The sequence below is a fragment of the Coregonus lavaretus genome, assembly GCF_964263955.1.
Source record: "Coregonus lavaretus genome assembly, chromosome: 8".
NCBI classification, from domain to species: domain Eukaryota; kingdom Metazoa; phylum Chordata; class Actinopteri; order Salmoniformes; family Salmonidae; genus Coregonus; species Coregonus lavaretus.
Window position 1 is genome coordinate 49,230,653 of NC_139995.1, and position 13,667 is coordinate 49,244,319.

The following is a 13,667-nucleotide window of genomic DNA, read 5'->3' on the forward strand; positions in this document are numbered from 1 at the left end:
CAAACCACTACTGATGATCCCAGCCAGTAAGAGAACACACAGCAGCCCCAGACACACTGGAGCTGCTCTGGTGGATCTCCTCTCTGAGCTCTCAGTACCTGGGTTTGTAGCCGGTGGTCTACACTTTGGGAAAATGTCCTTTGTCTTGTTTCTGGAGTCATGAGAATTGATGGTAACTTCATTGATATAAATATTCTCAACCCTGTCAGCTGCCTCATCATTGTCATTATCAAACTCATCATTGGCATAGATTTCATTAGACATTGCCATTGTCTACAACTGTTTCTGTGATTTTATCTGACAGACTCTGTGCTTTAATTTCAGAGCTGTAGAATGTTTCTGGGACTTAACATACTGTATGTGTTACTAACCACCATTGAACACACAGCTGTCTTACCAGGAAGACTATGAATATGGCTGTTAATACGTTTTACGTGCACATCTTGTAAAATGGTCTCAAAACTAAAGTGACATCTCACATCTTTATTCTCAGCTTTCTTTTAATATCTCTTTCCTCTTTCCTTTGTGATAGTGTTTGTACTTTTTGTAACACTTCATTTGAAATAAAGACACTGAATATTTACTGAACTAGACTATTGAGGAACTATATTCTGTTGTAGAAAATAAAGTTGAAATCAGACGTATTGGAATTAGTCTTCCTGAGGGTAGTAAAGAGAGGGTATGCTGAGAATGGAGATGTCCACTACTTACTAGATCACTTTTTTGAAGCATTTTTTTTTTTAAAGAAAAGTGTCCAGACTCAATTTGTGTGAAAACATTTATTGAAAGATTTTGATTATTAAGATGTCTCTACAAGAGACATGTAAGTGTTACCAAATACGAAAAAAATTAAGAAAATCATTATAAATGAATAGGAAAACTGGAAATAAATGTGACAGAGACATCATTTGCTGTATTGGCTATTTTGGTTACAGTTCAGTTACAGGTAGGCCATTTTCTCACATATCCAAAAGTGCAATTCGTTGCATGGTGCATCATGCCAACCAGTGTTTGGGGTAGAAAGATCGGACCATCGCCCAGCACAATCCTCCTCCATTCCCTTATGACTATTAGGCTGTCCCCTGCCCCAGTACCCTGTGGTCATTGCTGTGCCATCCACCCACTTCCAGATCCCCTCTTCAACTCTGTCAGTCAGACCAATCCAGAACGTCTCCTTGTTCAATCCATGGATAAATACATGTTCCTCTCTGCTGTTATTGATCACCAGATCTGCTCCTCTCCTCACACAGTCCTCTCTGCTCCCCTCCCAGGTTTTCATCTCAGTAGAGATGAAGTACAAACTGGACTTGTAATACCTCCATCCCTGTTGTGCATGTTGTTCTACCACAGAGAACTTTGCTTGGAGATGATCTCTCTCAACCCGGAGTTGGTCCCTCTCTTTAGTCATGGCATTGTACTTGGTCTGGAATTGGTCTTGATCAGCCGAGGAGTTGGTTTTATTAACTAAGATGTTCTCCTCAAAACTGCCGATCACTCCATTATAGTAGACAAACAGGCCTACGATCCCAGCCAGTAGGAGAACACACAGCAGCCCCAGACACACTGCAGCATCCCTGGTGGATCTCCTCTCTGAGCTCTCGGTACCTGGGTTTGTAGCCAGTGGTCTACTCTTAGGGGTGACATCCTTTACAGTGGGGAAAAAAAGTATTTAGTCAGCCACCAATTGTGCAAGTTCTCCCACTTAAAAAGATGAGAGAGGCCTGTAATTTTCATCATAGGTACACGTCAACTATGACAGACAAATTGAGGAAAAAAAATCCAGAAAATCACATTGTAGGAATTTTTATGAATTTATTTGCAAATTATGGTGGAAAATAAGTATTTGGTCACCTACAAACAAGCAAGATTTCTGGCTCTCACAGACCTGTAACTTCTTCTTTAAGAGGCTCCTCTGTCCTCCACTCGTTACCTGTATTAATGGCACCTGTTTGAACTTGTTATCAGTATAAAAGACACCTGTCCACAACCTCAAACAGTCACACTCCAAACTCCACTATGGCCAAGACCAAAGAGCTGTCAAAGGACACCAGAAACAAAATTGTAGACCTGCACCAGGCTGGGAAGACTGAATCTGCAATAGGTAAGCAGCTTGGTTTGAAGAAATCAACTGTGGGAGCAATTATTAGGAAATGGAAGACATACAAGACCACTGATAATCTCCCTCGATCTGGGGCTCCACGCAAGATCTCACCCCGTGGGGTCAAAATGATCACAAGAACGGTAAGCAAAAATCCCAGGACCACACGGGGGGACCTAGTGAATGACCTGCAGAGAGCTGGGACCAAAGTAACAAAGCCTACCATCAGTAACACACTACGCCGCCAGGGACTCAAATCCTGCAGTGCCAGACGTGTCCCCCTGCTATAGTCAGTACATGTCCAGGCCCGTCTGAAGTTTGCTAGAGTGCATTTGGATGATCCAGAAGAGGATTGGGAGAATGTCATATGGTCAGATGAAACCAAAATATAACTTTTTGGTAAAAACTCAACTTGTCGTGTTTGGAGGACAAAGAATGCTGAGTTGCATCCAAAGAACACCATACCTACTGTGAAGCATGGGGGTGGAAACATCATGCTTTGGGGCTGTTTTTCTGCAAAGGGACCAGGACAACTGATCCGTGTAAAGGAAAGAATGAATGGGGCCATGTATCGTAAGATTTTGAGTGAAAACCTCCTTCCATCAGCAAGGGCATTGAAGATGAAACGTGGCTGGGTCTTTCAGCATGACAATGATCCCAAACACACCGCCCGGGCAACGAAGGAGTGGCTTCGTAAGAAGCATTTCAAGGTCCTGGAGTGGCCTAGCCAGTCTCCAGATCTCAACCCCATAGAAAATCTTTGGAGGGAGTTGAAAGTCCGTGTTGCCCAGTGACAGCCCCAAAACATCACTGCTCTAGAGGAGATCTGCATGGAGGAATGGGCCAAAATACCAGCAACAGTGTGTGAAAACCTTGTGAAGACTTACAGAAAACGTTTGACCTGTGTCATTGCCAACAAAGGGTATATAACAAAGTATTGAGAAACTTTTGTTATTGACCAAATACTTATTTTCCACCATAATTTGCAAATAAATTCATTAAAAATCCTACAATGTGATTTTCTGGATTTTTTTTTCTCAATTTGTCTGTCATAGTTGACATGTACCTATGATGAAAATTACAGGCCTCTCTCATCTTTTTAAGTGGGAGAACTTGCACAATTGGTGGCTGACTAAATTCATTTTTTCCCCACTGTATCTTGCTTATGAAGTAATGAAAATTGATAGTGTCTTCATTGGTATCAAGATCCTCAACCCCGTCTGCTGCCAGATCATTTGCATGATTAAACGTAGCAGTGGCATAGATTTCATTAGACATCGCCATTTTTTATCACTGTCTATCACTTTATCTGATAGACTCGTTGCTTTAATTTCAGAGCGGTACAGTATGTATTGGACTTAACATACTAACCACCAATGGACAGGAAACTGCCATACCAAGAAGACTATAAATAACAGTGTGTGTGGTTGGCTGTGATGATAAATAGTCTAGACACAGAAGAGGGACTTTTTTCCAATGTCTTGTGTTTTCTTCTCTGTTCTCTTTTAATATTTGGTTCCTCTTTGCTTTCTGATAATGTTGTACTTTTTGTAACACTTCAATTGAAATAAAGAAACTGAACATTTACTGAGCTAGAATATTTAGAAATGGTATTCTGTTGTAGTAATGGACTGAGATGTTGTTAATACATGTGCTCTTGTAATTAATGTGCTGTATAATGGTCTTGCTCCCTCCATACTTTTTTAAAGCTGCAAAATAACTGAATTGTAGGCCAAGTAAGTTCTCTCTATACCAGTATTTTCCATTGATCTAGTTTATATTTCTGTTGTTGATATCACTTTATCCATTTTAACTATCATCAGCGTATCCTTAAGTTTGACTTACACAACTTTGGCTTCAGTGGGGGTGGCAGGTAACCTCAAAGTTAGAGCATTCGGTCAGTAACCAAAAGGTTGACGGTTTGAATCCCATAACCGACAAGGTGAAAAATCTGTTGCTGTGCCCTTGAGCAAAGCACTTAACCCATTCCCTGCGGGTGTCTCAGGGGGAGTTGGGATATGCAAGAAATACATTTCCATTGGACAAGTGTGTAACTGAAAAAAAATAAGCACCCCTGAAATTATTGTTATTACATGAAAACCAAGGATCTGTATGACGCTTGAGTTTTTAGAGCTGGCAAATTCTGTGAATTGGGAAAATTGAAAGGCCCTCCAAACCAAACCAAACCAAACCAAGCTGTGTCCCACCCTAAAATGTTCAAAGTTAACTCCAAAAATGACCAAAGCTGTGAGGACATCATCTACTCAACCAGCCGGTTGTAATTAAAACATTTCTCTTATCAATTAAAATCCATTCATCTGATGGTGATGGTATGCTTTAGGTGTTCGCTGTTGCCCCTATTAATAAGCGTTAGGAGAAGAATCCTCCATCAGCTGTAACAATCACAGTGTCGCATGGTGAATGTTGAGTAAGTACCAGGGCCTTCATTGAAATGCAGGGTAGCTGGCGATTACCAATGGAGAGAGGGATCATGGTCTTCGGAATGGTACAGTCAAAACAAATTGAAATCAGACGTCCTTTAGAGAAGGAAAGTGTCCAGACTCAATTTGTGTAGAATGTTATTATTTTTATTGAAAGATTAAGATCTAAGAGATCGAATACAGTGAAACCAAATACATGAAACTGAATAAATTAATACTAATTGTATAGGAAAACATAAACATTGGTACTGTAATATTGTACTGTAATTAAATGTGACAGAGCCATACTTTAATGTATTGGCTTATTTTGGTTTCAGTTCTGTTACAGGTAGCCAATTTTCTCACATATCCAAAATGTACATTTGTTGCACTGTGCATCATGCCAAGTCTTGTCTGGGGGGTAGAATCCTCGAACAGAATCGTGCAGAACAATCCTCCTCTATGTCATTATAACTATCAGGCTGTCCCCTCCACCAGTACCCTGTGGTCAGTGCTGTGCCGTCCACCCACTTCCAGATCCCCTCCTCATCTCTGTCAGTCAGACCAGAACGTCTCCTTGTTCAATCCATGGATAAATACAGTAAGGGAAAAAAGTATTTGACCTCCTGCTGATTTTGTACGTTTCCCCACTGACAAAGACATGATCAGTCTATAATTTTAATGGTAGGTTTATTTGAACAGTGAGAGACAGAATAACAACAAAAAAATCCAGAAAAACTCATGACAAAAATGTTATGAATTGATTTGCATTTTAATGAGGGAAATAAGTATTTGACCCCTTTGCAAAACATGACTTAGTACTTGGTGGCAAAACCCTTGTTGGCAATCACAGAGGTCAGATGTTTCTTGTAGTTGGCCACCAGGTTTGCACACATCTCAGGAGGGATTTTGTCCCACTCTTTGCAGATCTTCTCCAAGTCATTAAGGTTTTGAGGCTGATGTTTGGCAACTCGAACCTTCAGCTCCCTCCACAGATTTTTCTATGGGATTAAGGTCTGGAAACTGGCTAGGCCACTCCAGGACCTTAATGTGCTTCTTCTTGAGCCACTCCTTTGTTGCCTTGGCCGTATGTTTTGGGTCATTGTCATGCTGGAATACCCATCCACGACCCATTTTCAATGCCCTGGCTGAGGGAAGGAGGTTCTCACCCAAGATTTGACGGTACATGGCCCCGTCCATCGTCCCTTTGATGCTGTGAAGTTGTCCTGTCCCCTTTGCAGAAAAACACCCCCAAAGCATAATGTTTCCACCTCCATGTTTGACGGTGGGGATGGTGTTCTTGGGGTCATAGGCAGCATTCCTCCTCCTCCGAGCACGGCAAGTTGAGTTGATGCCAAAGAGCTCGATTTTGGTCTCATCTGACCACAACACTTTCACCCAGTTCTCCTCTGAATCATTCAGATGTTCATTGGCAAACTTCAGACGGGCCTGTATATGTGCTTTCTTGAGCAAGGGGACCTTGCGGGCGCTGCAGGATTTCAGTTCTTCACGGCATAGTGTGTTACCAATTGTTTTCTTGGTGACTATGGTCCCAGCTGCCTTGAGATCATTGACAAGATCCTCCGGTGTAGTTCTGGGCTGATTCCTCACTGTTCTCATGATCATTGCAACTCAACGAGGTGAGATCTTGCATGGAGCCCCAGGCCGAGGGAGATTGACTGTTCTTTTGTGTTTCTTCCATTTGCGAATAATCGCACCAACTGTTGTCACCTTTTCACCAAGCTGCTTGGCGATGGTCTTGTAGCCCATTCCAGCCTTGTGTAGATCTACAATCTTGTCCCTGACATCCTTGGAGAGCTCTTTGGTCTCGGCCATGGCGGAGAGTTTGGAATCTGATTGATTGATTGCTTCTGTGGACAGGTGTCTTTTATACAGGTAACAAACTTGATTAGGAGCACTCCCTTTAAGAGTGTGCTCCTAATCTCAGCTCGTTACCTGTATAAAAGACACCTGGGAGCCAGAAATATTTCTGATTGAGAGGGGGTCAAATACTTATTTCCCTCATTAAAATGCAGATTAATTTATAAAAAATTTTGACATGTGTTTTTATGGATTTTTTTGTTGTTATTCTGTCTCTCACTGTTCAAATAAACCTACCATTAAAATTATAGACTGATCATTTCTTTGTCAGTGGGCAAACGTACAAAATCAGCAGGGGATCAAATACTTTTTTCCCTCACTGTATGCACTCTGCAGCAGGTTATTGTCTGCTCTGCAGCAGGCTATTGTCTGCTTCCTGTACGATGTCTTCTGTTGTATAACAATGTACGCATTTTCTATTTCAAATTTCAGTAAGGCAAAGGCAGCCTTTCTTTATCATGGTCCGATGGCAGGGATTCAGTTCATCTCGGCTGTCAGGACACTTCGGCGTGTAGTCCGCTCAGGAATCCATTTGTCCACCTACTCTTCACAGGCTATGGAGAAGCGACCAACGTGCATATCAAGAGTATCTCTCCTCTCTCAGTACCACAAGTTTGAGTTCACTTAAGGGAACAGTGTTGAGTTTACGCTTGCTAGAGGCGGTGTGTATGATGGCTTTTAAGGGGTCTTCAGTCTATGCACTAAATATTCCATCCCTTTAATCTTGCATGATATCTCTGTTTTGATTGCATTATGGACACTTGTTAACAGTACATATACACTCAGCGATGAAATAATTATCAATGGAACATCAGTTGTCATCACTAGAACTAACACTGCCTTGTTTTTTTCTCCCTTTATCACTCGCTGCTCCGGAGTGGCACAGCGGTCTAAGGCACTGCATCTCAGTGCTGGAGGTGTCACTACAGACCCTTGTTCGATTCCAGGCTGTATCACAATCCGGCTGTAATTGGGAGTCCCATAGGGCGGTGCACAATTAGTCCGTCATTGTAAGTAAGAATTTGTTCTTAACTGACTTGCCTAGTAAAAATAAAGAAATGTATTTTGACGGAGAACACATTCTCATTTACAGCGATGACCTGGGGAATAGTTACAGGGGAGAGGAGGTGGGATGAATGAGCCAAATGGAAGCTGGTGATGATGTCACGAATTCAGCCGAGGCTGCCCCTCCTCCTTGCTCGGGCAGGCTTCGGCGTTGGTCATCACCGGAGTACTAGCTGCCACCGATCTATGTTTCTGTGTTCTACTTGTTTTGTCTTTATTGTACACACCTGGTTCCCATTATGTTCATGATTTGTTCCCTATTTAACCCTCTGGCTCCCGCTGTGTTGTGTGCTTGTTTGTTCTATGTTTGGTGTCATCGACTGGTGAGCGTTATTTGTCCTCCCTGCGTGGAGATTATGTTCATTTATTTTCACGAATAAAGTACGTTGTCTACTAGCTCTGTGTCCTGCGCCTGACTCCGTCCTACCGCTACACACTGACGCCTGACAGAAACAAGCACCCAATACAGTGGGAGCCAGAGGGTTAAATAGGGAACGAATCATGAACATAATGGGAACTAGGTGTGTACAATAAAGACAAAACAAGTAGAACACAGAAACATAGATCGGTGGCAGCTGGTACTCCCGTGACGACGAACGCCGAAGCCTGCCCGAGCAAGGAGGAGGGGCAGCCTCAGCTGAATTCGTGACAGATGATTAGTTGGCCATGATGGAATGAGGCCAGATTGGGAATTTAGCCAGGACACCGAGGTTATCATCCCTACATGGGATGTCCCCAATCACTGCCCTGGGTATTGGGATATTTCTTTAGACCAGAGGAAAGAGTGCCTCCTACTGGCCATCCAACACCAGTTCCAGAAGCATGTGGTCCCCCAACCAGGGACCAACCCTGCTTAGCTTCAGAGGCAAGCCAGCAGTGGGATGCAGGGTGGTATGCTGCTGGCGCAAAACTTACACTACCTGCATGCTGAGCATGGGTGGCACCTGGCGAACCTCTGTTCAACATTGATGCTGGCAACCAATGACAAGATATTGGAAATCCTCACGGCTCTGGTTCCTTCGTCAGCGCTGCAGGCTAGCTCTGAGCTATACAAAATCAGTAGGGGATCAAATACTTTTGATCCCCTGCTGACTGAATAAAATATAAATTCACTCAAATCATAGGCTAACTCTGAATTTGTTTAATTTTGGAGTATAGGCTAGACCAATTATGTACCAAAGATATCTTAAATCTGTATATTTTTATGTTTTTCTGACTACATAATATGCGGTAGGCTAAATATAACTTTAGTTATGTGTGTTCTGCTAATTGTATTATACTTTATTTATTCAGGGAAAACCCATTGAGACCATGGTCTCATTCCCAAGGGTGCCCTGATCACAACAATACAACAACCAATACAATGTAAAACAAAACAGCAATCAATACAAAACACAACATTTATGAAAATCAGTTACATTCCTTAGCTACTAGGTCCTCAATTACAATCTGCTTCCTGCTGTTTAAGGAAAGGCAAGATCCATTTCTAAAAAAGAAGCCCACTTTAAATCTTAGCTTTTTAACTAGCTCATCAGTATGTTTTTTAAATGTTAAATCCTTGTCAATCCAAAAGCCCAGATATTTATAGGTTGGGAACCCGATACATGGGAGAACCATTCAATGAATAAGTATGTAGTCCATCTAAAATATGTTTGCGAGAATTTGAAAACATAACATTTATGAAAATCAGTTACATTCCTTAGCTACTATGTCCTCAATTAACACCCTAAACTGCCCGTATGGCACCAGAACATATCATTGTAATGAATTCTGCAAATTGTTCCAGCAGTGAGCCACATTAAAACTAAAAGCAGATTTACCTAATTCGGTGGAGATCCAAGGAACCACAAGAGTTAACCAACCCTGTGAAGGGGTTTGGTAACTCATGTTTTTATAATTCAACAACAAAGTTAGGTAAGTCGGAAGCTTGTGTAGTAGAGCTTTGTAAACAAAAAGGGAATAGTGAAGTGATCTACGGACTTTAATGAGGACCAGCCAACCTTTTGATACAGGATGCAGTGATGAGCATTAAAACTGTCACCTGTGATAAAGCGAAGGGTGCTATTGTAGACGGCATCCAAAAGTTTAATAGTAGTGGCTGCTGCATTCTGGTAAATTGTGTCACCCATAGTCAAGAACTGGCAGGAAGGTTGACAGTACAATATGCTTCCTGTTGTTTAAGGAAAGGCAAGATCCATTTCTAAAAAAGAAGCCCAATTTAAATCTTAGGTTTTTAACTAGCTCATCATTATGTTTCTTCAATTAAACATCTTTGTCAATCCAAAAGCCCAGATACTTATAGGCAGGAACCCGATCGATGGGAGAACCACTCAATGAATAAATATTTAGTCCATCTAAAATATTTTTGTGAGAATTAGAAAAAAACAAATATTTAGTCTTGCCAACATTAAGTGCAAGTTTAAAACAAACAGGACATTTTGTAAGGCAACAAAGTCAGATTGCAGCTCTAACAATGCCTGGTCGACAGTTGGGGCAATGGCTTACATAACAGTATCATCTGCATAGAGATTAATATTACATGTTTTAACAGATACAGTGCAATAGGAAAGTATTCAGACCCCATGACTTTTTCCACATTTTGTTACGTTACAGCCATATTCTAAAATTGACTAAAATGTATTTTTCCCCTCATCAATCTACACACAATACCCCATAATGACAAAGCAAAATCTGTTTTTTAGAAATTTAGGCAAATGTATTACAAATTAAAAAACTGAAATACCACATTTCCATACGCTATCAATCAAAAGTTTGGACACACCTACATATTCAAGGGTTTTTCTTTATTTGTAAATGTTTTTACATTGTAAAATAATAGTGAAGACATCAAAACTATGAAATAACACATTTGGAATCATGTAGTAACCAAAGAAGTGTTAAACAAATCAAAATATATTTTATATTTGAGATTCTCCAAATAGCCACCCTTTGCCTTGATGACAGCTTTGCACACTCTTGGCATTCTCTCAACGGAAGTTGAAATCAGACGTATTTGTTTAGATAAGAAAAATGTCCAGACTCAATTTGTGTCAATTTTTTTATTGAAAGAGTAATATTATTAAGATGTCTCTCCAAGAAATCGAATACAGTAAAACCAAATGCATAAAACTTTTATAAAATCATTCTTGATTAATAGGAAAACATTATCACTGGTATTTTGTAATGGAAATCAATGTGACAGAGCCATAATGTTCTGTATTGGCTTATGTTGGTTACAGTTCAGTTACAGGAAGGCAATATTCTCACATACCGAAAAGTGCAGTTCGATGCACGGTGCATCATGCCAGCCCTTTTCTGGGGTAGAATGATCGGACCATCGCGCAGCACAATCCTCGTCAATGACGCTATTTTTATTAGGCTGCCCACTCCACCAGTACCCTGTGGTCAGTGCTGTGCCATCCACCCACTTCCAGATCCCCTCTTCAACTCTGTCAGTCAGACCAATCCAGAACGTCTCCTTTTTCAATCCATGGATAAAGACCTGTTCCTCTCTGCTGTTTATGATCACCAGATTTGCTCCTCTCCTCAGACAGTCCTCTCTGCTCCCCTCCCAGGTTTTCATCTCAGTAGAGATGAAGTACAAACTGGACTTGTAATATATCCATCCCTGTTGTAAATGTTGTTCTACCATCGAGAGCTTTGCTTGAAGATTGTCTCTCTCAACCTGGAGTTGGTTCCTCTCTTTAGTCATGGCATTGTACTTGGTTTCCAACTGGTCTTTTTCAGCTGAGGAGTTGGTTTTATAAACTAAGATGTTTTCTTCAAAACTGCCCATCACTCCATTATAGTAGACAAACAGGCCTACGATCCCAGCCAGTAGGAGAACACACAGCAGCCCCAGACACACTGCAGCAGCTCTGGTTGATCTCCTCTCTGAGCTCTCGGTACCTGGGTTTGTAGCCAGTGGTCTGTTCTTTGGAGAGACATCCTTTGTCTTGCTGCTGGAGACATGATAATTGATAGTCTCTTTATTTGTATAAAGATCCTCAACCCTGTCTGTTGTCCGAACATTGTCATTATCAAATTCACAATTGGCATAGATTTCATTAGACATTGTCTGCAACTGTTTCTGGGATTTTATCTGACAGACTCGGTGCTCTAGTTTCAAAGCTGTAATGTGTTTCTGGGACTTAACAAATGGACAGAAACTTATACCAGGAAGACTATAAATAACAATGAATGTGAAACCAAACAGAATTGTCACTAGTTTCAGATGTCTTGTTTGACTTTTCTTCTTTACTATCTGGTTACTCTTTCCTTTGTGATAGGGTGTGAACTTTTTGTAACAATGAAGACACTGAATATTTACTGAACTAGAATATTGAGGAACTGTACTCTGTTGTAGTAATGGACTGGGATGTTGTTAATGCATGTGCTCTTGTAATTAATGTGCTGCATGATTGTCTTGCTACCTCCATACTTTTTTAAAGCTGCAAAATAACTGAATTGTAAGTTGTCTCTATACCAGTATTTGCCATTGATCTATACTACAGTGCCTTTCAAAAGCATTCATCCCCCTTGGCATGTTTCCAATTTTGTTGCATTACAACCTGTAATTTAAATTGATTTTTATTTGGATTTCATGTAATGGACATACACAAAATAGTGAAATGAAAAAAATAACTTGTTTCAAAAAAATAAATAATGGAAATGTGGCGCGTGCAAATGTATTCACTCCCTTTGCTATGAAGCCCCTAAATAAGATCTGGTGCAACCAATTACCTTCAGAAGTCACATAATTAGTTAAATGCAGTCCACCTGTGTGCAATCTAAGTGTCACATGATCTGTCACATGATCTCTGTATATATACACCTGTTCTGAAAGGCCCCAGAGTCTGCAAAACCACTAAGCAAGGGGCACCACCAAGCAAGCGGCACCATGAAGACCAAGGAGCTCTCCAAACAGGTCAGGGACAAAGTTGTGGAGAAGTACAGATCAGGGTTGGGTTATAAAAAAATATCCGAAACTTTGAACATCCCACGGAGCACCATTAAATCCATTATTAAAAAATTGAAAGAATATTGCACCACAACAAACCTGCCAAGAGAGGGCCACCCACCAAAACTTACGGACCAGGCAAGGAGGGCATTAATCAGAGGCAACAAAGAGACCAAAGATAACCCTGAAGGAGCTGCAAAGCTCCACAGAGGAGATTGGAATATCTGTCCATAGGACCATTTTAAGCCGTACACTCCACAGAGCTGGGCTTTACGGAAGAGGGGCCAGAAAAAAGCCACATCTGGTGTTCACCAACAGGCATGTGGGAGACTCCCCAAACATATGGAAGAAGGCACTCTGGTCAGATTAGACTAAAATTGAGCTTTTTGGCCATCAAGGAAAACGCTATGTTTGGCGCAAACCCAACACCTCTCGTCACCCCGAGAACACCATCCCCACAGTGAAGCATGGTGGTGGCAGCATCATGCTGTGGAGATGTTTTTCATCGGCAGGGACTGGGAAACTGGTCAGAATTGAAGGAATGATGGATGGCGCTAAATACAGAGAAATTCTTGAGGGAAACCTGTTTCAGTCTTCCAGAGATTTGAGACTGGGAAGGAGGTTCACCTTCCAGCAGGACAATGACCCTTTTTTTTGTGTCTTATTTCTTTTGCATCTTCAAAATGGTAGGCATGTTGTGTAAATCAAATGATACAAACCCCACAAAAATCCATTTTAATTCCAGGTTGTAAGGCAACAAAATAGGAAGAATGCCAAGGGGGGTGAATACTTTCGCAAGCCACTGTAAATATATAGAATTATGTGGACACCCCTTCAAATGAGTGGATTTGGCTATTTAAGCCACACCCGCTGCTGAGAGATGTATAAAATCGAGCACACAGCCATGCAATCTCCATAGACAAACATTGGCAGTAGAATGGCCTTACTGAAGAGCTCAGTGACTTTCAACGTGGAACCGTCATAGGATGCCACCTTTCCAACAAGTCAGTTCGTCAAATTTCTGCCCTGCTAGAGCTGCCCCGGTCAACTGTAAATGCTGTTATTGTGAAGTGGAAATGTCTAGGAGCAACAACGGTTCAGCCGCGAAGTGTTAGGCCACAAAAGCTCAAAGATCGGGGCCGCCGAGTGCTAAAGCGCGTAGCACGTAAAAATCATCTGTCCTCGGTTGCAACACTCAATACCGAGTTCCAAACTGCCTCTGGAAGCAACGTCAGCACAAGAA

The 13,667-nt window shown here is 41.4% G+C and overlaps 1 protein-coding gene across 1 annotated transcript; it reads right to left on the reverse strand.

The window, feature by feature from the left end:
* Nucleotides 1-940: 940 nt before the first annotated feature.
* LOC311133708 (uncharacterized protein) lies at nucleotides 941-11,539 on the reverse strand (the record flags this gene model as incomplete). Its single annotated transcript, XM_084167246.1, has 2 exons — nucleotides 941-1,354; nucleotides 11,123-11,539. The coding sequence occupies 2 exons, from the start codon at nucleotides 11,537-11,539 to the stop codon at nucleotides 941-943; spliced, it is 831 nt and encodes a 276-aa protein (XP_084023372.1).
* Between the last annotated feature and the right edge of the window lie 2,128 nt (nucleotides 11,540-13,667).